Source organism: Cebus imitator, unplaced genomic scaffold (assembly GCF_001604975.1).
Source record: "Cebus imitator isolate Cc_AM_T3 unplaced genomic scaffold, Cebus_imitator-1.0 Scaffold206, whole genome shotgun sequence".
Classification (NCBI taxonomy): domain Eukaryota; kingdom Metazoa; phylum Chordata; class Mammalia; order Primates; family Cebidae; genus Cebus; species Cebus imitator.
The window spans coordinates 1,501,042-1,523,351 of record NW_016107521.1 but is presented as its reverse complement, the minus strand read 5'-3'; the positions used below and the strand labels follow the sequence as shown (position 1 = coordinate 1,523,351).

At 55.6% G+C, this 22,310-nt stretch overlaps 4 protein-coding genes across 5 annotated transcripts; 2 read left to right on the top strand and 2 right to left on the bottom strand.

The window, feature by feature from the left end:
- Positions 1–1,375: 1,375 nt before the first annotated feature.
- Positions 1,376–5,726, top strand: WDR38 (WD repeat domain 38). 2 transcript variants are annotated; one of them, XM_017548342.2, is made up of 9 exons: positions 1,376–1,622; positions 2,221–2,341; positions 3,526–3,642; positions 3,757–3,854; positions 4,118–4,198; positions 4,349–4,480; positions 4,615–4,764; positions 5,207–5,254; positions 5,344–5,726. In XM_017548342.2, the coding sequence occupies exons 1-9, from the start codon at positions 1,554–1,556 to the stop codon at positions 5,470–5,472; spliced, it is 945 nt and encodes a 314-aa protein (XP_017403831.1). In that variant the 5' UTR covers positions 1,376–1,553; the 3' UTR covers positions 5,473–5,726. The 2 variants fall into 2 exon arrangements, with proteins under 2 accessions (XP_017403831.1, XP_017403832.1); XM_017548343.2 differs by lacking the exons at positions 1,376–1,622; positions 3,526–3,642 and having other exon boundaries at positions 2,246–2,349; positions 3,689–3,854.
- RPL35 (ribosomal protein L35) lies at positions 5,724–10,570 on the bottom strand. The gene is made up of 4 exons (XM_017548349.2): positions 10,468–10,570; positions 9,964–10,100; positions 8,687–8,768; positions 5,724–5,909 (listed from the first exon to the last, which is right to left on the bottom strand). The coding sequence occupies exons 1-4, from the start codon at positions 10,468–10,470 to the stop codon at positions 5,760–5,762; spliced, it is 372 nt and encodes a 123-aa protein (XP_017403838.1). The 5' UTR covers positions 10,471–10,570; the 3' UTR covers positions 5,724–5,759.
- Positions 10,571–10,688: 118 nt separating this feature from the next.
- Positions 10,689–14,054, bottom strand: LOC119474063 (translation initiation factor IF-2-like). Its single transcript, XM_037745632.1, has 2 exons — positions 13,486–14,054; positions 10,689–10,909 (listed from the first exon to the last, which is right to left on the bottom strand). The coding sequence occupies exon 1, from the start codon at positions 14,052–14,054 to the stop codon at positions 13,494–13,496; it is 561 nt and encodes a 186-aa protein (XP_037601560.1). The 3' UTR covers positions 10,689–10,909; positions 13,486–13,493.
- ARPC5L (actin related protein 2/3 complex subunit 5 like) lies at positions 13,860–22,103 on the top strand. The gene is made up of 4 exons (XM_017548344.1): positions 13,860–14,159; positions 18,098–18,170; positions 19,396–19,572; positions 21,277–22,103. Exons 1-4 carry the CDS (start codon positions 14,011–14,013, stop codon positions 21,337–21,339), a joined length of 462 nt encoding a protein of 153 aa, XP_017403833.1. The 5' UTR covers positions 13,860–14,010; the 3' UTR covers positions 21,340–22,103.
- Positions 22,104–22,310: the final 207 nt, after the last annotated feature.

Sequence of the window (22,310 nt, the reverse complement as noted above, 5' to 3'; positions counted from 1 at the left end):
CTACGCCGAGGTTTCTGGGAGTGAAGGGCTGGGCTGGGGAAGGTGGTTCTGGGCCCTCTGGATAGAGCAGGAGCAACCAGGTGGCTGGACAATGTGCCCAGGGCCGGGGCATGTGTTCGGGGTGCCTGAGCCGGAAAGCCGGAGGGCCAGGGGACGGCAGCTCTGGGAGCCGTGTCTGGGTGTGGGCAGACAGGCTTGTAGGCCCGTCTCAGAAGAGTTCCACAGTGACCTGGGATCTGGGATGGAGTGGGACTGCCTCAAAGCTGTCATTGTCACCCCCTTGCCCGCCTGACTATCTGGGGCTTAAAATAGTGCAGGAGCACAGCGGATCCCCTGAGAAGTTTCTGGCAAAGAGGCTTGGGGGAGGGGTGTGAGTCACAGCTGGGAACCCTTGAGTTTGAAGCTCCCAAAGCCCAGCTGCTCCACCCCTGCCCCCAGGGAGCCTGGAATCCATGGGCAGGGCAGGTGGGGGGTCCTCTTTCCCTCCCTGTCTTGCTGTGGGATCGGGGAGACTGCACTAGCTCTCCCACGGAGGCACTAGCTAAGTTGCTGGGCCAAGTCCTGCCCCTTTGGGACCTCAGTTTCCCAGACGTACGAGGAGTTGCGGACCTCGACATCTGCTGAGAGGCCCCTGGAGTTCATGGCAGGTGGTCCCACTACAGACCCCCAGAGTCAGCCATGGGCTGAAGTCCCAGTTCCTCTCCTACTAAGTGTCTCTGGGCGAGTCCTCCCAGCTCTCCGGGTGAGTTTTCTCACCTGTAAAATTCACAATGAAACCAAGTCCTGCTTGTTCCAAGCTTCAGATGAGTTATCCGGTAAGGATCCTGGCAGTTCCTGGGCACCCCCCATGGCCTCTACCCCGTCCTCAGACGGCACATTTTGTGCTGCTGGGAATGTTAACAGTGACGTGACCCCACATTTAATGCCATGTACTTCACACACGCTACCTCTGGCTCCCACGCTCTGGAGGACAGAGCTGGCTACCGTCCCCAGTGCTCTCCTGGGACAAATTACAGTGTATTTAGCCTCAGTACTGGCCACTCCTGGACGGAAAGGAGTCTTGGTTCCGGAGCGGACCCTCTTGGGCATCTGCCACGTGCCAGGCTCTGTGCTTGGCTCGCCCCTGGAGTCCTGTGGGGCAGGGCTGATGACTCTGGTTGTGCAGATGGGGAGACAGGCTCGTTGCTCCCCTGTCTCAAAGGGGTGCAGGGACCCTTGGCAGTTGGCAGGCGCGGGGCCGGGCTCTGGGCTGCGCGGTTCGTGTGGCTGGCGCGCCCTCTAGCGGCCGCCCTGCGCGCCGTGCGGGGACTGGTGCGGGAAGTCCCTTCTCCCAGCCGGCCGCGGTCCCGCCTGCTGCGGCTCCACCTCCGCCAAGCTGCGAGCGGTCTGGCCCTGCCAGTCGTCCTCACGGCTTCGCAGGGACGCGGCTGCACGCTCCGCCCCGATTACCATGGAGACCGCTTGTACACAGTTTCCCCTTTCTTCTGCCTGGTTCTGGGGTCCTACGGCCGCCTAGGCGGGAGCCCGCCAGGGTGGGGCGGGGCCGGGCGCCCATGAACAGCGGGGTCCCGGCCACGCTGGGCGTGCGGAGAGTGAAGTTCTTTGGCCGGCACGGCGGGGAGGTGAGGTCCAGCGGGCGCTGCCCAGGCTCCTGGCTTTGGGTGCAGAGTGGTTCCTGGTTCTCTGTCGTGGGGGTTCCAGAATGTTCTCTGGGCACTAGCTCAGGACATTGAGTCTAGAGTGGACTTTGCTAACCTAAGAAGGCTCAAAGTAGGCCCTCAGCTCCAGTGCTGGGCCCCAGCTCCAAAGCAGCTTTAGGTTCTAAGCTCTGCCCCTAGAAAGGCTCTAGGCTTTGGGCTCTGCCTGGAGACGGGCTCAAGGCTCCCTGTTGACTCTGGTGTTTTCTGTGGCTCTGGCTCTAAAGTGAACTCTGGGCTTAGAGTAGATTCTGGACTGTCAGTTGTCAGCTGCAGCTCTGGAATTGGCTCTTGGCCCTGGGGTTCCAGGCTCTGGTTCCAAAGAAGGCTCCTGCCTCCAACTGCAGCTCAGGTTTTTCGGGCTCCAGAGAGGGCCCAGAGGGGCCTGGGTTCTGGGCTCTGGTGGTGGAGTGAGGCTTGAAGTCAAGCTCCAACCCCAGGCTCTTGGGGGCAGTGTTTAGGAGTCTGGAATGAGCCGACAGGGGTTTCTTCCTCAGATTGGGGCTTTTTGTGCTGTTTCCAGGTCAACTCCTCTGCCTTCTCCCCCGATGGCCAGATGCTGCTCACAGCCTCAGAGGATGGCTGCGTGTATGGCTGGGAGGCCCGGAGTGGGCAGCTGCTGTGGAGGCTGCACGGCCACACAGGTGGGGAGGCTGCACGGCCACACAGGTGGGGAGGCTGCACGGCCACACAGGTGGGGCTCCCAATCCTGGCTGGGAAGACCGAGGCACAAGCGTTTGGCATTCTGCAGAGCTGACCACAGTGACCACCGATGAGCTGGGCACGGGTGCAAGGCAGGACTGGGCAGGACGGGACACGGGACGTGATGCATGGGCTCTGGGGCTCAGACTCTCAGGCCTTGACACAGATCCTTCTTTAAAAAACAAAACTGTGATGTAAATACTGTGGTATCCTTTTGTGTGTGTGTGTGACAGTCTTGCTCTGTTGCCCAGGCCGGAGTGCAGTGGCACAATCTCTGCTCACTGTAACCTCCACCTCCCGGGTTCCAGTGATTCTCCTGTCTCTCAGCCTCCCAAGTAGTTGGGACTACAGGTGCACACCACGACATCCAGCATTTTTTTTTTTTGAGATGGAGTCTGGCTCTTGTTGCCCAGGCTGGAGTGCAATGGTGTGATCTCAGCTGCAACCTCTGCCTTCCGGGTTCAAGCAATTCTCCTGCCTCAGCCTCCAGAGCAGCTGGGATTACAGGCATGAGCCACTATGCCCAGCTAATTTTGTATTTTTAGTACAGACAGGTTTTCTCCATGTTGGTCAGGCGGGATCTGCCTGCCTTCGCCTCCCAAAGCGCTGGGATTACAGGCATGAGCCACTATGCTCCACCCTTACTGCTGTTTTGACTGTGATCTTGGTCAAGTCCTGTCACCTCCCTGAGCCATTTTCACTGGCACGATACAAGCAAAGTCCCTAGCACCCAGTGAGGACTCAATAGACGTAACTATTGTAATTATTATTCAGGAGACAGAGAAAAAAAATCAGGCAATTACAGGCAGTCTGGTTAATGCTGCAGAGAGGGAAAATTGGGCTGGGAGATCAGACAAGGCAATGAACCTAGGCAGGGGTTGTTAGGGCAAGTTTCTGGGAGGTAACCTACCTTCGACTTGGGTACTGATGATTTTTCAGATGAGCACCTTGAGGTTGGGTGTTCCAAGGTTGACAGCCCAGCCAAGGCATGGAAATCCAGGCATTTCTGGAAGGCTGGAGTTTGGGTGAGGGGAGGCTAGTGATGAGGCTGGAGAAATTAGCAAGGATTGGACTGAGTGGGCAGGAGTGGTGGGCAATGCCCTGTCCCCTGTGTTCACCTGCCCAGGCCCTGTAAAGTTCTGCCGCTTCTCCCCCGATGGCCACCTCTTCGCCAGCGCCTCCTGTGACCACACTGTCCGCCTGTGGGATGTGGCAAGAGCCAAGTGTCTGCAGGTCCTGAAGGGTGAGTGGGCTGGGAGCCAAGCAGCCGGGCCCGCATTCCCTTTCAGACGGTGCTGTGTCTGTCCTGTGTCATGTCACCTTTCCTCCTCCCCTGACCCCGGGCTGGTGCCTGCAGGTCACCAACGGAGCGTGGAGACGGTCAGCTTCAGCCCTGACTCGAAGCAGCTGGCATCAGGTGGCTGGGACAAGCGGGTGATGATCTGGGAAGTGCAGGTAGGTGGAGGGCTGGGGCCCCACCAGCCTGGGATCCCAGGACCAGTTCCAGAGAGGACGTCACCAGTCTTGCCCTCCTGGCTCAAACCCTCCACTGGTTCCCCATGCCACAGCAGGCAACCGAGGCTCCTCCAGGCGCCTCTCCAGGCCTGCCTGCACACAGCAGCCCTCGCGCCTCATGCTTTTTGCACGAGGTCCCCGTTGCCTGGACTCTGTCAAGGCCCAGGTAGCCGCTGCCTCCTGAAGCTCAGGCCTGTCTCTAGTCTGGCCAGGTGCTGCGCCTCTTAGTCGGGCACCGAGATTCCGTCCAGAGCAGCGACTTCTCACCCACGGTGAACTGCCTGGTGAGCCTCTCCTCTACCCTGGGCCCCAACTCGGTGGCCCCATACCCACTTGGAGCTGAGCGGTGGGGAGGGGATGGACTCCAGGTCCCGCCTAGATGCAGAGTGGGTTGGGGGTGCTGGCTGGGCCAGACTGACAGGAGCTGCCTGCAGGCCACTGGGTCCTGGGACTCCACCATACGCATCTGGGACCTGCGGGCAGGAACCCCAGCAGTCTCCCACCAGGTGCTAGAAGGACACAGTGGCAACATCAGCTGCCTGTGCTACTCAGCATCCGGCCTCTTGGTAAGTGGGGTGTCCTGGGTTCCAGGCTGGTCCCTTGCTGGCAGCCAGGCCCTTAAGAAGAGCCCCAGGCCACTTAGGGGCTCAGTGAGCTTACAGGCCCCCATCCCTGGGGATCAGAGCTATCTGCTGTCCAGGCCTCTGGCTCGTGGGACAAGACCATCCACATCTGGAAGCCCACGACCAGCAGCCTGCTTGTCCAGCTGAAGGGCCACGTCACCTGGGTAAAGAGTGTCGCCTTCTCTCCTGACGAGCTGAGGCTGGTCAGCGCCGGATACTCCCGCATGGTAACCACCCCTGGCCTGTCCGGATCCTACCCCCCAGGAGCCCTCAGCACTCACTTCAGAAATGTCCACATGCCCACTTGCCCTAGCTAGGAGGGGGCAAAGGCAGGACCCAGGTACCGGCCTCTCCACCTAATAGCACCAAGGTCGGGCTCGCCCACTGGTAGCTGCATTGACATTTCTATGACCCAAATGGCATCAGGCAAAAGGGAACTCCTACACTGAAATGTCAAAAGCAGGCCGCAAACAAAACCTACACCAAGAGGTGCAGATGTTGTCTGGGCCGGGCGCGGTGGCTCACACCTGTAATCCCAGCACTTTGGGAGGTGGTGGTGGGTGGATCAAGCAAAGCCCCCATCTCAAAAAAAATTGTCTGGGACGTTCCCAGAGATGCTTTCAGATGCCACACTGGCCTGGTGAGGCTTCCTCCCTCCTCCTTTAACAGGTCAAAGTCTGGGACTGCAGCACAGGGAAGTGCCTTGAGACCCTGAAGGTAAGGTGTGGGGCTGCGGACTGAGGGAGCGGGGACAGACTTCTCCCGAGGCAGGACGTTCCCTGAACCCCATCCTCTACTCTTGGCAGGGAGTCCTGGATGTGGCCCACACCTGTGCCTTCACCCCAGATGGGAAAATCTTAGTGTCTGGAGCTGCAGATCAGACTAGACGTCAAGCATCCCACACGACCAAATCACCTAGGGCCACTCAAACCTAACACCACCTCAGACGGCGCTGACCACTTCCTGCAGCAGCACACAGGCATGCCGCTTCTCACCACAGGCCCACAGTGACTGTGCCGGCATCCCAACAGATCCCCATGGCCAGGGGTCTCCTGCTCCCCCCCACCAAGAGCAACCAACAGCTGCAGGATGCTGGCTGGAACCCATCAGACACCTGGTACCCAGAACCAGACCTACCCGCCTCTGCCCCCAACCCCATCAGTGGAAGTGCCAGGAAACAAAGCAGTCTCAAGCCAGCTGTGCTTTATTGACAGCGCGCCACTCAGGCCTTGACCGCGTACTTCCGAAGCGGGTACAGCCGCTCCTTCCGCTGCTGCTTCTTGGTCTTCAGGTTCTCTTCGTGCTTGTTGAGCCGGCGGCGCATGGCGCGCGTCTTCTTCGGCCGCAGGTCCAGGGGCTTATACTTCTTGCCCTGGAGACAGACGGCAGGGTGAATCTGAGGACCCCGGGCGAGGAGCTACTGCAGCAGCTAAGGGGGCTTGGAAGGGCAGAACCAGGGTTCTGGTGCTGGGGAGATGCCAAGGGAGACAGGAGGGCCATCCAGAGCCACTTGGGAGGAGGCTGCCTGCCTCCATGGGACTGCCAGCAGGCCACACATGTCACTAGCCCAGTACCCCAAACCCAAGGCTGGTGGGAGCATCCTCATTTCATGAAAGCCTGCTGACCTACTGGGCTGAGTGCCCAAGTCTTGGCAAAGCTGTGGAAGAGCAGGGACTTGCACCTCAGTCAGATGACTCCCAGCTCAGTGCTCCCACTGCCCGATTCCCAGTCACGAGGACAAAGTCACATGACAACCCAGTAACGGATGCACAGCACCCACCAAGCCCCACGGGTGGTCACTGCTACCTCGGCTCTGGTTAGCAAGAGCGTGCCAGGGGCTGAGGCTGTGCTCCGTCCATTTGTCTGCAGTGCCTGCCAGGTGCTGCCTGTGAAGGCCCAGCCTCAGAGGCTTGGCTGCCCAAGGCCACTCGCCACGAGGGGCAAAGCCCTGCCCCCTTCATGCTTTGGGGCCACTGCCCACAGCTGTCACAGAGCCATCATCTGTCTTTCCATCCCTGGCTCCCACTCCCGCCCCACTTGCTCTCCATCGAGGGCTGCGAGACCACGGTGGCTCCCACTGGCCTCTCCTGTGAGTTCTGCAAAGGTCCCCTGGTTCCCCTTTAGGACTGGGCCCTGTGCTGAGAGCTGACTTGGCAAAGAATCCGACCCAGTCCCTGCTCAGGGGTCCCAGCCCAGTGGAATAACAAATGGCCCATGGTGCAGATGAGGCGAGATGAAGGAAGGAGGCTCTTAAAGATTGGCAATACCCTCAAAGGCAAGCACCGTGGGTGCCAGGGGAAAGGGCATGTGGGACATCCCTGCCCTGAGCTGGGATTCTGAGGTCAGAAGGCCCAGGCCCCTGCAGGTGGGCAGAGAACTGCAAAAAGATTCCTGGATGATGAGGGCCAGCCCTGGAGGGTACTTGGCGGCAGGAGGGTCTTTTTTTTTTTAATTTATTTTTTGAGATGGAGTTTCACTCTTGTTACCCAGGCTGGAGTGCAATGGCACAATCTTGGCTCACCGCAACCACCTCCTCCTGGGTTCAAGCAATTCTCCTGCCTCAGTCTCCGGAGTAGCTGGGACTACAGGCGTGCGCCACCACGCCCAGCTAATTTTTGTATTTTTAGTAGAGATGGGGTTTCACCATGTTGACCAGGATGGTCTCGATCTCTTGACCTCATAATCCACCCGCCTCGGCCTCCCAAAGTGCTGGGATTATAGGCGTGAGCCACCGCGCCTGGCCACAGGAAGGTCTTTATCCCTCCACATCCCTCATTCCTGCTGGCACTGGCTGGGCATTCGTCCTTTTCACATTTGCTAAGCCCTAGAGCTCTGCTGTCCAACCAAGCAGCCACTGGCCACACGTAGCTATCACAGTAAAGATTTACTTTCGCCACATACAGTGCCTCCGGAACAGCAAACACTGCCACACTATGGCCCTTTTCATTTTTTTGAGATGAGGCCTCGCTACGTTGCCCAGGCTGCACTTTAACTCCTGGGCTCAAAACATCCTCCTGCCTCGGCCTCCCAGTGCCGGGGTTACAGGCCTGTGGCACTGCGTCAGTTATGGCTGCTTTTCCATGTGTCAGACCTTCCTTCAAGTTATTCAAACAATAATTTGGGTAGTGATCTGTAACCATTTTGCAGACGAAATTAAAGGCCCTAATCAGCTAACTTTAAGGGAGATTACCCTGGGCAATCTGAGAGGCCTGATCCAATAAGCCAAAAGCCTTAAAAGCAGGGCTGAGGCTCCCTCCAAGAAGTCCCCCCTGGGAAGCGCAGCTTCAACCTGGGCCCTGAGTTCAGCCAGTCCCCACAATCACCTAAGCCAGTTCTTCAGAATACACTGGACATGTGTGTACACACCATCTCCCACTAGTTTAATTTCACTGCTTGAACCCTAATAAGACAAACGTTAAGGACAAGACCAAATAAAGCTTATCAAAATTTGAGATTAAGGGGGCAGGGGCCAGACACCTGTGCACGCCTCCCAGGAACACTCAAGCCAGCCCTCCCCAAGGCAGTTTGGAACCGGGGCCCACCATGCCACTGACTGTGGGTGTCTAAGCCTCAGGGCCCTCAACTGAAAAATGAGCACAGCAGGTGCCTGGCAGGGACTGACACCCAGTGCTAGTAAGAGGCAGTGAAAACCTTCAACAGCCAGTCCCATCACTCCCAAGCCACTCAACTGGGAAAGCAGGATTCAAAACCCCAGTCTCCAGCCAAGACACCCTGAGCCCCAACAAATTCTTGACATCTGCAGCCTGAGGAAGCGCAGTCTGCAGAGCTACGCGCCAGTGCAAGACACCGGTCAAAGAGTGAACCCAGGGGGGTACGGGAGGGACAGTGGGGGGTGGGAAGGTTGGGGAGACTTTGGGAGAAATGCCTGATGTAGGTGATGGGGGATGGAGGCAGCAAACCACCACGGCATGTGTGTACCTATACAACAATCCTGCAAGATCTGCACGTGTACCCCAGAACTTAAAGTGCAATTAAAAAAAAAAAAAGATGAACCCAGCAACAAACTGGGAAGGCCAACCACCCTCCACCCCAGGCACCAAGGAAAACCTCTTTACCATGCCCCCTGACCAAACACAGCTAACACTTGGCTTCCTGCAGCCAACCCTCCCTATGCCCCGGCAGACTCACCTTGTAGAATTTCCTGAGGTTTTCTTTCTGAGTCTGATTAATAACTGTGAGAACACGAGCAATAGATTTGCGGACGACTCGGCTACAAAACAGAGATGTCAGTGAAGATGGGGAAGATGCACAGCACTTCCCAAGGCTCAGGACCCACACACAGGGCAGGGACAGCTAGAGCCGACCCTATCAGCCCATCCATATTCACTCAAGAGGAAGGCATTCTGGGAGTGAGGTCTGAGGAGGGAAAGAGGGACACGGGATGGGCATTCCAGGAGTGTGGACAGGGAATCCAGCGCTGTTGAGCTGTGAAGCGTCGGCTGAGACAGCAGAAAAGGCTTTATGAGGAAGTGCAGGCTGGATAAATGGGGCAGATCAGGGAAAGACCTTCATTCCCAGAACACGGATTTATCCCGAGGGCTATGAAGACCCAACCAGTGCCAATCTCAGTGAGCTGATGGGAGGGAATCATGCCGCAAACCAGGCAATCGGGACAGTTTAAGGAATCGCAGAAAAAATTAGACATTTGCAAAGTAGAATCACTACAAGCTAGGAGACTGAAGCAAGCAACAGGCTGGGGAGAATCTGTAGTCAGGTCGGGATGCGGGAGTTACCTTGCGGATGGCTGGTCAACATGAGGATTCAGTGTGCAACTCTGCTCATTCAGTCCTCTCACCTTGCCCCACTAAGGTTGGGGGAAAGGAGGGCAGCTGCCTTTTTTTGGGGGAGACAGGGTCTTATCTCTGTCAACCAGGCTGAAGAGCAGTGGCCCCATCATAGCCTCAAACTCTGGGTTCAAGTGATCCTCCTGCCTCGGCCACCACAGTAGCTGGGACTACAGGCGGGCACCACACCCAGATAATTATTTTGGTGAAGTGGACTTTGGACTCGGATTGATGAACTCCAAACCCATGTTCCTTTCACAAGCCTCCTGGACTCTTAGTCATGTAAAACAACTGACACTGACACTCACGGGTGCAAGCCACCCACCTACCAAGAGGGAAAAGGTGAATTAAAAAGTCAAGTGTAGTGGTAGGCGGAAGGAAAGGGTCCAGGTAGGCTTTGAAGGCAGCATTAATGGGTCTCCGAGAATGCACTCCAGGCACAAAGACCGCAAGGTCAGGCAGGTAAGGGGCTAAGCACACAGCGGGTCTCCCATGCGCCCCGGGATTCGCTAAGTGGGCACCTAAGCGGCCACCTCCTTAAGCCAACTTTGAAATCCTCCGATGATCCCGATGCACACGTGCTCTCCGCCCCCGGGGGCCTGTGATCCGGCTCTCACTTACATCTTAGAGAGCTTGGAGGCCGCGCCGCCTGTCACTTTGGCGACTCGCAGCTGGGACAGCTCCACCTTCAGGTCGTCCAGCTGCTTCAGCAGCTCCTCCTTCTTCTTCCCGCGAAGGTCTCGAGCCTTTATCTTGGCCTGCGCGCAAGAGGACGTGGGGTTCAGCCAGGCCGCGGGGCCATGTCCCCACCTGCGCCGTGGCCAGCCCCAGAAGGCGTGCGACTCGCCCTCGACCACATGTGCGCTGGAGCCCCGGCCAGGGTTCAGGACCGCCTCCCCCACCGGCCGTGCCTCGGGCAGAGTAACCGAGGACCCGGCCGCGCGCCTCTCCGGACGCCAAGCCTAGCAGAGAAGGGAAGAGGCGTGCCGTGGCGGCGCGAGACCATTCAGCAAGGCGCTCTACAGGCCTAGCTGGCAGACGGAAACCGGGGGCTCGGCCCGCACCGCCTGCCTCAACGCCCGCGCCTCACAGCACTCAGATGGCACACGATTCTGCCGCTCTCACCATCGCTGCAGAGGCCGCCGCCGCCGCCGCTGCCGCCTCCGGTCGCTCCGAGAGAAAGAGGAAGTAGGCGGGGCTGACCTCCGCAACTACTGCCGGGTGGCGGCGGGCGCGGCCAATAGCGCAGCAGCGAGGAAGCCCCGTGTCCCCCGCCCCGAAGGAGCGCCGTGGTATCGCCCGCCCGGGCCGGAGAAGCCGCAGCCCGCCCTTTGGTGCCTGCCTCTTTCACTGCACCCCCGGTAGCGGGGTCGGCGTCAGCTCTAGGCGCGCAGTTGGGGAAACCGAGGCCCAACGTTGTCGGTAGCTTACCAGAGATGGCACACGGAGAACTCGAATTCGTCCATTCATTCATTCGTTCATTCATTCATTTGTTCATTCACTTGGGAAAACTTGCAGATCTCCCAATCTGGGCAGCTCTGAGTTGGGCGCCGGTAGTCTGGGGGTGCTGAGGGGAGGAGGGGGTCAGGGTTTTCAAAGATGATGAACCGCGGCCCATGCCATGGAGGAATTTAAAGTGCGAGGTGGGCGGGAGGGGCGGGCTCAGGCAGTTATAATCCAACTCCATAAAGGTTCTGGGGAGGCAGCAGGTGGCGGTGCAAAGAGCATTTACAGTCTTTTTTTTTTTTTTGAGACAGAGTCTCGCTCTGTCGCCCAGGCTGCCAGGCTGGAGTCCGTGTCGCGATCTGGGCTCACTGCAACCTCTGCCTCCTGGGTTCAAGCGATTCTCCTGCCCCAGCTTTCCGAGTAGCTGAGTAGCTGGGATTACAGGCATGCACTACCACTCCTGGATAATTTTTTGTATTTTTAGTAGAGACGGGGTTTTGCCATGTTGCCCAGGCTGGTCTTGAACTCCTGAGCTCAGGCGACCCGCCCGCCTTGGCCTCCCAAAGTGCTGGGATTACAGGTGTAAGCCACCGCACCCGGCCCCCCGGCCCTTCTTTTGAAACAGGGTCTGGCTCTGTCACCCTGGCTGGAGGACGTGATCTCCACTCACGGAAACATCCGCCTCCTGGGTTCAAGCAGTCCTCCCACCTCAGCCTCCTGAGTAGCTGAAATTACAGGAACATGCCACCAGACCTGGCTAATTTGTGTATTTTTTGTAGAGATGTTGCCCAGGCTGGTCGTCTGGGCTCAAGCGATCTGCCTGCCCTGCCTTGGCCTCCAAGAGTGCCTGGGATTACAGGCATGACCCACCTCGCCTGGCCATACAGCTTTTTTTATTTTTTGAGAGGGACTCTGGCTGTCACCCAGGTTGGAGTGCAGTGGTGCGATCTGGGCTAACTACAACCTCCACCTCCCCAGTTCAAGAGATTCTCCTGCCTCAGCCTCCTGAGTAGCTGGGACTACAGGTGAACGCCATCTTGCCCAGCTAATTTTTGTATTTTTATTAGAGACGGTGTTTCACCATGTTGGCAGGGCTGGTCTCAAAAAATTCTCATTTCAAGTGATCTGCCCACCTCAGCCTCCCCAAATGCTGGGATGACAGGTGTGAGCCACCGTACCCAGCCAGGAACATCTCCTTTGATCACTTTATCTAAGGCACTGCATGATTTTTTTCCCGAAACCTCAACACTGTCAGCCCTGACATAGTATCACATGGATTTTTAAATTCTGTCTCCCTGACTGGAATGAAAGTCCATGGCCATGAGCTGGGACATTATTTCATTTACCAGTTTCTTAGGGTGCTGTTTCCTTACTTGTAAAATGGCATTTCTGGTTTAAAGTTCTTCTGACCAGGATGTTCTGGGGATATGAATTTCTGCTATCTTGTGGCAGGCCTGAATCACAAAGATTTCTTCCCAAATATGGAGCTGTATTGCAGGTGGGCTTTATGTGTTTCCAGGACCCCTGAGACTCTTCTTTTTTCTTTTTGAGATGGAGTTTTGCTCTAGTTGCTAAGGCAATGATGCAATCTCGGCTCACTGCAACTTCTACCTCCCGGTTCAAGTGATTCTCCTGCCTCAGCCTCCCAAGTAGCTGGGATTACAAGTGTGCGCCACCATGCCCGGGTAACTTTGTATTTTTAGTAGAGATTGGGTTTCACCATGCTGGTCAGGCTGGTCTCGAACTTCTGACCTCAGGTGATCGGCCCAACTTGGCCTCCCAAAGTGCTGGGATTACAGGAGGAGACTTCTTCAGCACCAGTTTCCCACTATCCGAGTCTGTATCCTTACCACACAAGATTAGGTTGCATCATAGTCTGGAAGTATTTTTTTGATCTGTAGACACAGTTCAATGAGAAATATTCAAAGCAGTAAAAATGAATCACATTCCAACTACTGACTTTTATTATAAAGAGTACTATTAGATAAAAATAGTTTTCCTTCTATTATATAAAAAGACCCATTTGACCCTAAGGCTAAGATCAATTAACAGAACCCCTGGGGTAACAGCCCAGGTACCAAATCTGGCACCTCAGAGTCATCCCTGACTTCCCTAACCCCCTTCCCCCAACTCAGATTCTGAGAATTTGGCGTATATCAAGATATCTCTTTCCAGCAAGGCATCTCCTGCCAGGACGGTGGGGTGGCAAAAACGTCTTCAGCGTCTTTTCAGTCCCCTGGACACACTAAACGTCTTTATTAGTTTATTTTTGAGACGGAGTTTTGCTCTTGTCGCCCAGGCTGGAGTGCAAAAGCGCGATCTCGGCTCACTGCAACCTCCGTCTCCCGGGTTCAAGCGATTCTCCTGCCTCAGACTCTCCCGAATAGCTGGGATCACAGGCATGTGCCACCACGCCCCACTAATTTTTTATTTTAAGTAGAGGTGGGGTTTCTCCACGTTAGGCTGGTCTCTAACTCCCGACCTCAGGTGATTCACCCGCCTCGGCCTCCCAAAGTGTTGGGATTACAGGCGTGAGCTACCGCGCCCGGCCCTAAACGTCTTTAAAGTCTCCCACTCCTTTAACAGGGTCACTTCTGTGTACAGGCGGCCTCCTCGGGCTAAGCGTGGTGGCGCTCAAGGATCCGAGACACAGACCCCTCCCGGTCACTCCCCAGGCCCAGGAACTCCTACTCATCCCTCAGACATCAGCTCGAAGGTTTCTTCTCCAAGAAGCTTGTCCGGGGCTCGACAAGTAGAGCCGCGACCCTTCTCCCAGGAGCCCGATGTTCCCCTGTCGGGGCAGAGATCAGCCCGGCAGGCCGCGCTGGGCCTTGCTGAGACAGGGGCTCCTCGGAGGCGCGGGAAACCCGGAGAACGAGTGCAGTTACGGCGCACACGATGCGGGGCCTGCATGGATACTGGGCACCCGCTCCCCAGCGGGAAAACTGAGGCAAGGCAGAAGGTACACTGTGGTTGGGACGGCCGCGGAGACCCTCGAACACTCTCCAGGCGCCGGGCTCCGCCCCGCCCCTGACAGCGCTTCCGGATCCGGCGTGTGCCGGAAGTGGGCGGGCAGCGGCGGCTGCGCGCGGAGGCGGTGGAGGAGGCGCTGGAGGAGCCGGGGCGGCCGCTTCCCGCCCCCTAGCCGGAGCCGGCGCGAGAGGAGCGGAGCCGAGATCGGGCCGCAAGGGGAGCCGGCTGAGCGGGCGCCGAGCTCCCGCCATGGCCCGGAACACGCTGTCCTCGCGCTTCCGTCGGGTGGACATCGACGAATTTGACGAGAACAAATTTGTGGACGAGCAGGAGGAGGCGGCGGTGGCGGCGGCGGAGCCAGGCCCAGACCCGAGCGAGGTGGACGGGCTTCTGCGGCAATATCCTTCCCTGGCGCGGCGGCCGGGCGTGCGCGCGGCCTTTCTCCCTGCCCACCTTCCTGACCCCTCTCGGGCCCTTCCGGGCGAGCCTCCCCTATCCCCTACCCCCGGCCCCCTCAAGTCAGCCTCCTACTCCCTGCCAATCCGGCTCCCCTAGGCCGTGCTTCCCTGAGTCCGGGTCTCCCTGGGTCCCTCATCCCCGGCCCTGGCGCCTTCCTCGGCAGCGCAGCCCCCCAGGTCCGTGGACCCGGTGGACGGGCTCCCTCGGCTGCCTTGCGCCCTCTTTCCCCCTTGCCTCTTTATCCCCTCATGCTGTCCCTTCCTGGGAGCCCCAGCACTCCGTCCCTCCCTTGCAGGAAATCGGGCCTGTGGCGGGGTTGGGTCGGCAGCAGGGCGGAGGTGAGCCGCATCTGAGTAACCGAGTGGTCTGGGAGGCTGGGGCGCGGTCCTCCGGGGCTTTCCGTGACCGGATTGCCGCGCGGCGTGAAGATAGGTGGGTGGACGGCGGTGGGGAAGACAGGACCCAGGAGGGAGCGGAGGCGGCCGCCGTAGCTCAGCCCTGGGATCTGAGGTTGTGCCTCTCCTCCCCCAGTCAGTCTGACTCTCCCTCTTAATGCTGAGAAAGGGGGAGCCTGTGGTTCCTCTGGACACCTTGGTGGTCTCAGCCACGCTCAACAAGTGAGTCTTGGCTCCCCTCGGTACCCTTCTGGTGCAGGAAGCAGCAGAAAAAACTAGTAGTTCATAGCTAAGAAAACCAGACACCTTAAAGTGAAGTGTGAAAGTGGAGCTGCACGCCTGGAAATGACTGTTATTGTGGCCACAGAAAACAGCATTTAGAAAAGATTAAAAATACAGGTGATTGCCACAGCCTTGCTCGGTCCCTTAGCAGCATGAGCGCAGGAAACTGACTTATTCTCACCGGAAGGATTTTTCTTTATTCAAACGCTGTTCCAGGAAGCATGTCCCCTCCCCCCACACTGGCCGGGGCAGGGTTGGAGGCCCCTGCTGTACATAAATCAGGTTCTCAGTGTTGAGCCAGTTGACTCAGCTTGGAAAGTGGGGCCTGCTGCTTGGGGGGAGCCCAGCAGTGCTCCTCAGTGTGCCTTTAAAACGAAAACCTTCAGACTTGGTTTGAACCGGAATGTGTTTTCAGAAGTGGAGATTCCAGCTTGTAATTCCTGCCCCATCAGGATCTTCCAGTCTACCCTACTTATAAAATGGGGCCAAGGGAAGGGTCCCCAGAAGGGAAGGTTGGTTGTGGTCTGGTGCAGGTCCTGGTTCATGGACAGTCAGTGCAGCAAGGGCTTCAAGGTCAGGCCTTTGGCCCAGGACCCTGACTGAACAGATGAGGAGACCACGCCTGTCAGCTGCTGCTTTGCTCTAGGTGCAGAGGCTTGTTGAAGGTCATGTCTTGGGACTCCCCTGCCTGGTGACAGGTTCCTTGAGGCTGCTTAGAGGCCTGCGCTCGGCACATCCTGGGATGGTCGTTTCTCCATTCATAGCAGCGTCAGAAACCTTGTTACCAAGGAGAGTGTTCCACTTGGGACTGAGGAAAGGGAGGTTAGCGGCTGAAGAGAACTGAAACCCTGGCAAATACGGGGCCCAGGAAGGGAGGAGAATGGAACTCATATTTGAGTCTCTATCATGTGCCAAGAATTCGGCTTACATTAGACCACTGAATTTAAAGTAGGAACTTCTGAATGTCTGAAGACAGGGGAGCAGAGAGACGGGTGGATAGATTGGGATGGGGAAGGGCAGAGAGGGGCCCTGTCCTGGGGCTATAAAGGGAAGTGTGTGTGGCAGGAGATCACACAGATGGAGTAGAAGGAACCCTGCTATGCATGGGCACACACCCAGCACTATCATGCTGTGGCTGTGTGACCTCGGATAGGTCACATGCCCTCTCACAACTCAGCATCCTCCTCCGTTATGTGGCAGACAGCCATGCTGGCTTCCTAGGTTCCGTGGGAGCCTCGTGGGCTAACATCAGCATCACTGGGCACACAGCAAGTGTCCCAGACATGCTCAGGTCTGCAGATAGAGTGGCGGCACGGGATTGTAGGAAGAGCTTGGGTGTGAGGGCCATGTAAATAGCTTAGTTTTGTGATCTTGGGCAGGTAGTTTCCGTTTTCTGAGCCTTAGTTTCATTGCCTTTAAAATGAGGTAATGATTATTGTCACAGGGAGTTTTGGAATGAGATGGTGTGTGAAAGCACCTGGCACAGGATACGAGACATTGTGGCGATTTAAAAGTATTAGTTCGCTTCCTTCTCAGTGAAGCCGCTTCTAGACCTCTGGATCAGGGATCTGTCTAGAGCAGTGGTTTTGAGCGATTTTATACCCTTCCCCTCCACCCCCAGGACATTGGAGACATTTTGATGGTTTCAGCTTGGGGTTGCCACTGGAATCCAGTAGGCAGAGGCCTATGACATGCAGCAAATATCCCGCATCAGAGAATCCCGGGTCCACATTGTCAGTTGTGCTGTGATTGAGGAAGATCTAGAGGAGACCAAGGGCTGGGCAGTGTTCTGCCAGCACCACAGCCTGTTCTCTGAAAGGGCCTAAAGCCAGCCAAGTATGAGCACTTGCTTTGGGAATGATAGGTGATTTCAGGGAGGCCCTCCCTGCGCCCCAGATCTCCCAGCTGCTGAAGGCCCTCACCCATCAATGGGCTGAGTGATTGCTGGACACACGGTGCTGAGCGTTAATTCCACAGCAGTGGCTTTCTGCCCCCGTGGACTAGTTTTATCCCTGCCCTTCCCCATCCATCATCGGAATGATTTTGTTTGTCTGTTGTGCCAGGTTTACATGAAGAGCGAGCAAGCCTATGTTTCCTGTTCAGCCTCTGAGATCCTGCTTCTTGCTTTGGGGACACCACATTAGAAAAGAGTTGCAAGGTAGAGGTTATCCTTGGCTGATAGCAGGCTGGCCTTGTTTGGATGGGGAAAAGGAACTCTAAAGCTGAAAGACAGAGGGGCTGGGCCGCCTCTCGAGTGTGGAAGGTGGATCAGAGCCAAGCAGGGAGCTGGGGAACCAGGGCTGGGAGTGGCTTGCCTGGTGGCGCAGACCCAGCTCACTCAAGATGGAGCTCACACTGGGTAAGCCCGGAGATTCAGCTCTGCTCCGAAGGTCCTTCCTTTCTGCACGTGGGTATCACTGCATGAAGAGGAGTAGAGACCCGATTGGGCAGAAGCCATTCCTTGTTCTATTTTTGAAGCTTTTTGGCTGAAGCCAGTGTTTCACATGAGGAAATGAAAGTTGGCTGATGTAATTTAGTTTAAAATAGGTGTCACCTTTGGGGACCTAACCCAGATTGTAATTTTCTTTTGCATGCTGGGTATTCAGAACTCAGCAAAGAATGTATTGTCAGGGCTGCAGCTGAGGTTGTGGGGAGGGGTGGAGATTGGCTCCTTGTTGGCAAAAGCTTCTTTTAGATGAGAAACTCTTTCCTGGAAACAGTTGGGACCTCACTGATATCGATGGCTCTTAGAAGTTTTAGTACATCTTAATTTCCTTTATAGTTTAATTGATAAAGAGCATTGATGAAAAGTTAGGAGGTCTCCTTTTCCCTTTTTTAGAATGGGAACAATCCCTGGTTCACATGTACGGTTGCTGTGAGGATCTGGGAGGGGCGATACTGTGCCCAGCACCAGGCAGGTGCAAGTGAGCACACAACGGTTTTACAGCAAGCTCCCCCTCCAGGGCAGCTGCTTTGAGGGGGAAGGTAGAGAGGGAGGAAGAAGGAGGGTTTGCACGCTCGGCAGAGGTGCCCTGCACCCTCTGCGGGCTGTAAACATCTGCCCTCCTGGAAGCCATGGAAGGTGGGTGGTATGGATGAGATCCTGTCTGACTCTGTTCCCTGAGCTGTTTCTGAAGTGAGTTTGTCAATGAGAGTGTGGACATGCTTGAGCCTAGCCATCCTTAACTGATGGCGATCACAGGGGACATGCTTCGGGCATTCCACGCAGCCTTGCGGAACTCTCCCGTCAACACCAAGAATCAAGCCGTGAAGGTAAAGGGGTGGCATGCGGCTCTGCTGGGTGCTGTTGGGACCAGGGCTGTGGGTGTCTGCCGAGTGTGAGCTCCTCGGGGCTCTGGCCAGCGTCCGTTTCATTCGCACCAGGGGAGTGAGTTGGCACTGGGCAGTGCTTCCACAGAAGCCTCCTGGCACTCCCTAGATAGCGAGGCTCCTGCAACATCAAAGCTGTCAGTGTTTATAAGAGAAACTCCCCACAGAAGCCTTCATTCCCGCCCAGGGCCTTGTAGGTTGAGAAGTCAGCCTGGCCCTGGCTGATGCGGAAAACTGATGACTTCTCCAGCCTGTGGTGCCTGTGCTCTTACAGGCTGTTGAACACGCTTCATCTGCCCAAGGATTTTAAGTACCTGTGTGATTTCCTACCTTCTAAAAACTTCCCACCTTCTAAATTGTGCTTCTGCATCACGAAGGCTAAAATTCGGTTCAGGGAAAGGGTCTCCCTGCAGCTGGGATTCTGGCAGCTGTGACAGCATCTTGATGTCACCGATGGCTGCACCTGCAGAGTTCTGGGGACTGGCCCCACCCTTCCTGGGTGTGAACATGAGGGATGCTGCAGCCAAGTCAGCCTGGTTTTATTTTTATTTTTTAATAGACCTTCACCATTGTGGAGTATAATAAGGCCTTATTGGTGTCATCTAAAATAGTGGTAGGCTGGGTACTGTGGCTAATGCCTGTAATCCCAGCACTTTGGGAGGCGGGAGGATCGCCTGAGCTCAGGAGTTTGAGACCAGCCTGGGCAACATAGTGAGACCTTGTCTGTACTAAAAAAAAAAAAAAAAAAAAAAAAAAAGCAAGGTGGCATGTGCCTGTAGCCCTAACTGAGGTGGGAGGGTGGCTTGAGCCTGGAACAGGCTGCATTGAGCCAAGATTGCACCACTGCACTCCAGCCTAGGCAGCAGAGCGAGACCCTGCCCCTCCCTCCCTCTCTTTCTCCCTCTATTTCTTTTCTCTCTCACACAGAGTTGATACTTGTCCTAGTAAATGACTTATTCCCCCCAAAATAAGTAGAATAACTTGTTGGCATAAACAAAGGATACTTTGAAATTTAAATCCACAGAAGACCTTCTATCCTGCTTATTTTAACCATCCTGGACTATTTCTAAACTGGGTGGTATTGGTGGTGATCAGTGTCCTTGCTTTGGTGTGGGGCACAGCGGTGCCAGCACAGCTCTGGGTCTCACTTGCTCTTTTTCGTCTGCAGGAAAGAGCCCAGGGTGTGGTGCTGAAAGTGCTCACAAACTTCAAGAGCAGCGAGATTGAGCAGGCTGTGCAGTCACTGGACAGAAACGGCATTGACTTGTTAATGAAGTACATTTATAAAGGCTTTGAGAAGCCCACAGAAAATAGCAGCGCAGTGCTGCTCCAGTGGCATGAAAAGGTATGTGAACGCTGCCACGCGCCAGGTGAGCCACCGGGCTTCAATCATCGGCCAGATTTTCCAGAATAAATGTCGGATGGTCTGATAGGCATGTGGGGTCAGAGGGTGAGCCCTAACCTGGGACATCTGGTCACTTCCCTCTCTCAAGGAAGCTCCTGGTAGGGACCTGCTGTCTCCGGTCATTGCAGTTACTTTTTTCCTTTTTAGCTGCTGATTTATGCCAGGTGGGACAGGGTGCTTTTGGTAGAGGACATGGGGGCAGATAGCATGGCATGGTATGGTGGTTGGGGAGTCTAGGTAGGAAGGGGTCTTGCTGGTTGGTTGGGGCTTCATGATATTTGCAGTGGTGGAGGCAGCCGTTGGAGGTTCTTAAGGGTCCTCTGGACAGCTCTAAGGGCTTCCTGCTCTGGCCTCAGCCTTACCAGGCCAGAGCACGCAGTGGGCAGAAACCTCAACCTCACTTAATATGGCCTTCGTCCAAGTGAAGCAGAAAGAGCTGTCTGCCCTTCTCGTGGGTCGGTGTGAGAGCAAGGCCTTTCGCAAGCCTGTGTCCTGCCGGTACCATTGGAACTGCCTCCCACACCCTCCCCAGCACACCCCTAGTGCCACAGTAAGCACGCCCACCATTAAAGCAGACCAGGCAGTTACTAACACACCAGCCTTCCTGAGAGGCTCAGTGCTGAGGGGGAAGAGAGGGGTTTTACAGTGGGCCAGTCCTTAAGGCGGTGTGGGTGCTGGGCTGTGGCTGTGGCCTTAGGTCTGCCAGTGGGTGTGCTGTGCCTTCTTGGCCTCCCCTCTCCTGGGCGAGAAGGAAGTGAACAGGTCCCCTGTATGATGGGGAGGCCAGGCCCTTTCGTCCCTTTAAGGCAGCTTGGTGCTTGCCAGCCACCTTAACAGGCGGCACTTAGTGAGCTTGTGTGCATCTGTAATCTCAGCTCTTGGGGAGGCTAACACAGGAGGATGGCTGGAGCCCAGGAGTTGGAGACCAGCCCAGGCAATGTAGTGAGACTCCATCTCTACGAAAAATATTAAATTAGGCCAGGCACAGTGGGCTCGTGCCTGTAATCCCAGCACTTTGGGAGGCAGAGGCGGGTGGATGACCTGAGGTCAAGGAGTTCAAGACCAGCCTGGCCAATATAGTGAAACGCTGTCTTAACTAAAAATACGAAACTTAGCTGGGCATGGTGGTGGGCTCCTGTAATCCCAGCTACTTGGGAGGCTGAGGCAGGAAAATTGCTTGAACTGGAGAGATGAAGGTTGCAGTGAGCCGAGATGGTGCCATTGCACTCCAGCCTGGGTGACAAGTGAAACTGTCTCAAAAATAATAATAAGCAGGGCACGGTGGTGCACACCTGTGGTCCCAGCTACTCAGGAGGATTGCTTGAGCTCAGGAGGTCAAGGCTGTGCAGTTAGCTGTGATCTGGGCAATAGAATGAGACCCTGTCTCAAAAGGGAAACCCGAGGTGCTCTGCATTGTGTGTTTGGTGACAGTGCTCTCAAGCCAGTTCTCCCCGAGAGCTGGCAGCTCTCAGGAGCTGTGGCTCCAGCACAGGGAAGATTCCCTAGAATGTGCTGTGTCTCAGAAATCCTCTTTCGAGGGTCTGTCAGTATTTAGGTCAGGGGATGCCCCGCCTCCCCCAGCAAGCCAGGCTCCCCTTTGGCCAGCCAGGTCTCATCTGACATTTTCTTTTCCTGCCCCCACAGGCCTTAGCAGTAGGAGGACTAGGCTCCATTATAAGAGTTCTTACAGCAAGAAAGACTGTTTAAAAAAATTAAAAGACTCATGTTACCTTGAGAAGAATTCTGGATGCCCAGGCTGGTGAAGAAGGGATTGACAATGGACCATCTTCCTAGGAACTCCCAACTAAACTATTTCAGGACATGTAGCTGCTGAAATGTATTTTATTTTCAAGGTGGAGGGGAAAATCGTCTGTTTTCTAAATCCTGTGCAGGATCTGAGTCTATGCCTTTGTCTCCGAGTACTGCAGAACTGACATTTTGTCTACAAGTGGTGGCTGGCATTGGTCAGGCGCACCTGTGTGCACTGGGGGAGGGATGGTTTGGGCAGGTGCAGATCCAAGGGCTGTGGTAAATGGGAGAGCTCGTGTTTTTGAAGTGGGAAAAACCAAGAGTTTGTACAGACATCCTGTCTTCCAGAGAAGGAGGACGCTCTTGGGCTCATTGTAAAGTGCCTGCTGCATCAATAAAGCTCTTGGCTTATTAGTATATACATTGCAGTGTGTTTCATGTATGCAAACAACAAATGGTAATGAATGGGATGGTAATGAATGAGAGTTCAGTTGTTCCAGAAACCTGATGTGGTAGGAGTAGACCCGTGTCCCTGTTGAGCCACACGCTCTCGAGTATGGCAATCCACAGGCCCTCTGCCACAGCAGGACGCCAGCCCTGGTCTCGGAGCTGCCGGCTGCTGCGGAGAGGTGTTTGTTGAGTATTTATTGTTTCTTACTCCTTTGATTTGTATGTAATTTTGGAGCTTATTTAATAAAAAGTGCCAAACATTTAATAATTGATCTAGGCTTTAAAAGTCTTCAGTTTGTGGGATTGCACTTGGAATCGTTTGCGGGTGGGCCTCAGATGTGCCTGGTCACGTCTCCTGATGCTGGGTGGGCTGTGCTGCAGAACTCTTACTGCCTCATGGACAAGTTTTCTTTAAACAACTAAACGTCAGAAATGGGGAGCAATCAACCAGCCAGTAGGTAGACAGAAAGCATATTTTT

Coding starts and splice junctions, on each gene's coding strand:
- WDR38 (XM_017548342.2), top strand. CDS start 1,554: ATGAACAGCGGGGTCCCGGCCACGCTGGGCGTGCGGAGAGTGAAGTTC. Junction 4,481..4,614: donor ACTCAGCATCCGGCCTCTTG/GTAAGTGGGGTG, acceptor TCTGCTGTCCAG/GCCTCTGGCTCGTGGGACAA. Junction 4,765..5,206: donor GCGCCGGATACTCCCGCATG/GTAACCACCCCT, acceptor CTCCTTTAACAG/GTCAAAGTCTGGGACTGCAG.
- ARPC5L (XM_017548344.1), top strand. CDS start 14,011: ATGGCCCGGAACACGCTGTCCTCGCGCTTCCGTCGGGTGGACATCGAC. Junction 14,160..18,097: donor GTGGACGGGCTTCTGCGGCA/ATATCCTTCCCT, acceptor GATGGCGATCAC/AGGGGACATGCTTCGGGCAT. Junction 19,573..21,276: donor TGCTCCAGTGGCATGAAAAG/GTATGTGAACGC, acceptor CTGCCCCCACAG/GCCTTAGCAGTAGGAGGACT.
- RPL35 (XM_017548349.2), bottom strand. Junction 8,769..9,963: donor GCCTCCAAGCTCTCTAAGAT/GTAAGTGAGAGC, acceptor TCTGTTTTGTAG/CCGAGTCGTCCGCAAATCTA. Junction 5,910..8,686: donor ACCTCAGGAAATTCTACAAG/GTGAGTCTGCCG, acceptor GTCTGTCTCCAG/GGCAAGAAGTATAAGCCCCT.
- LOC119474063 (XM_037745632.1), bottom strand. CDS start 14,054: ATGTCCACCCGACGGAAGCGCGAGGACAGCGTGTTCCGGGCCATGGCG.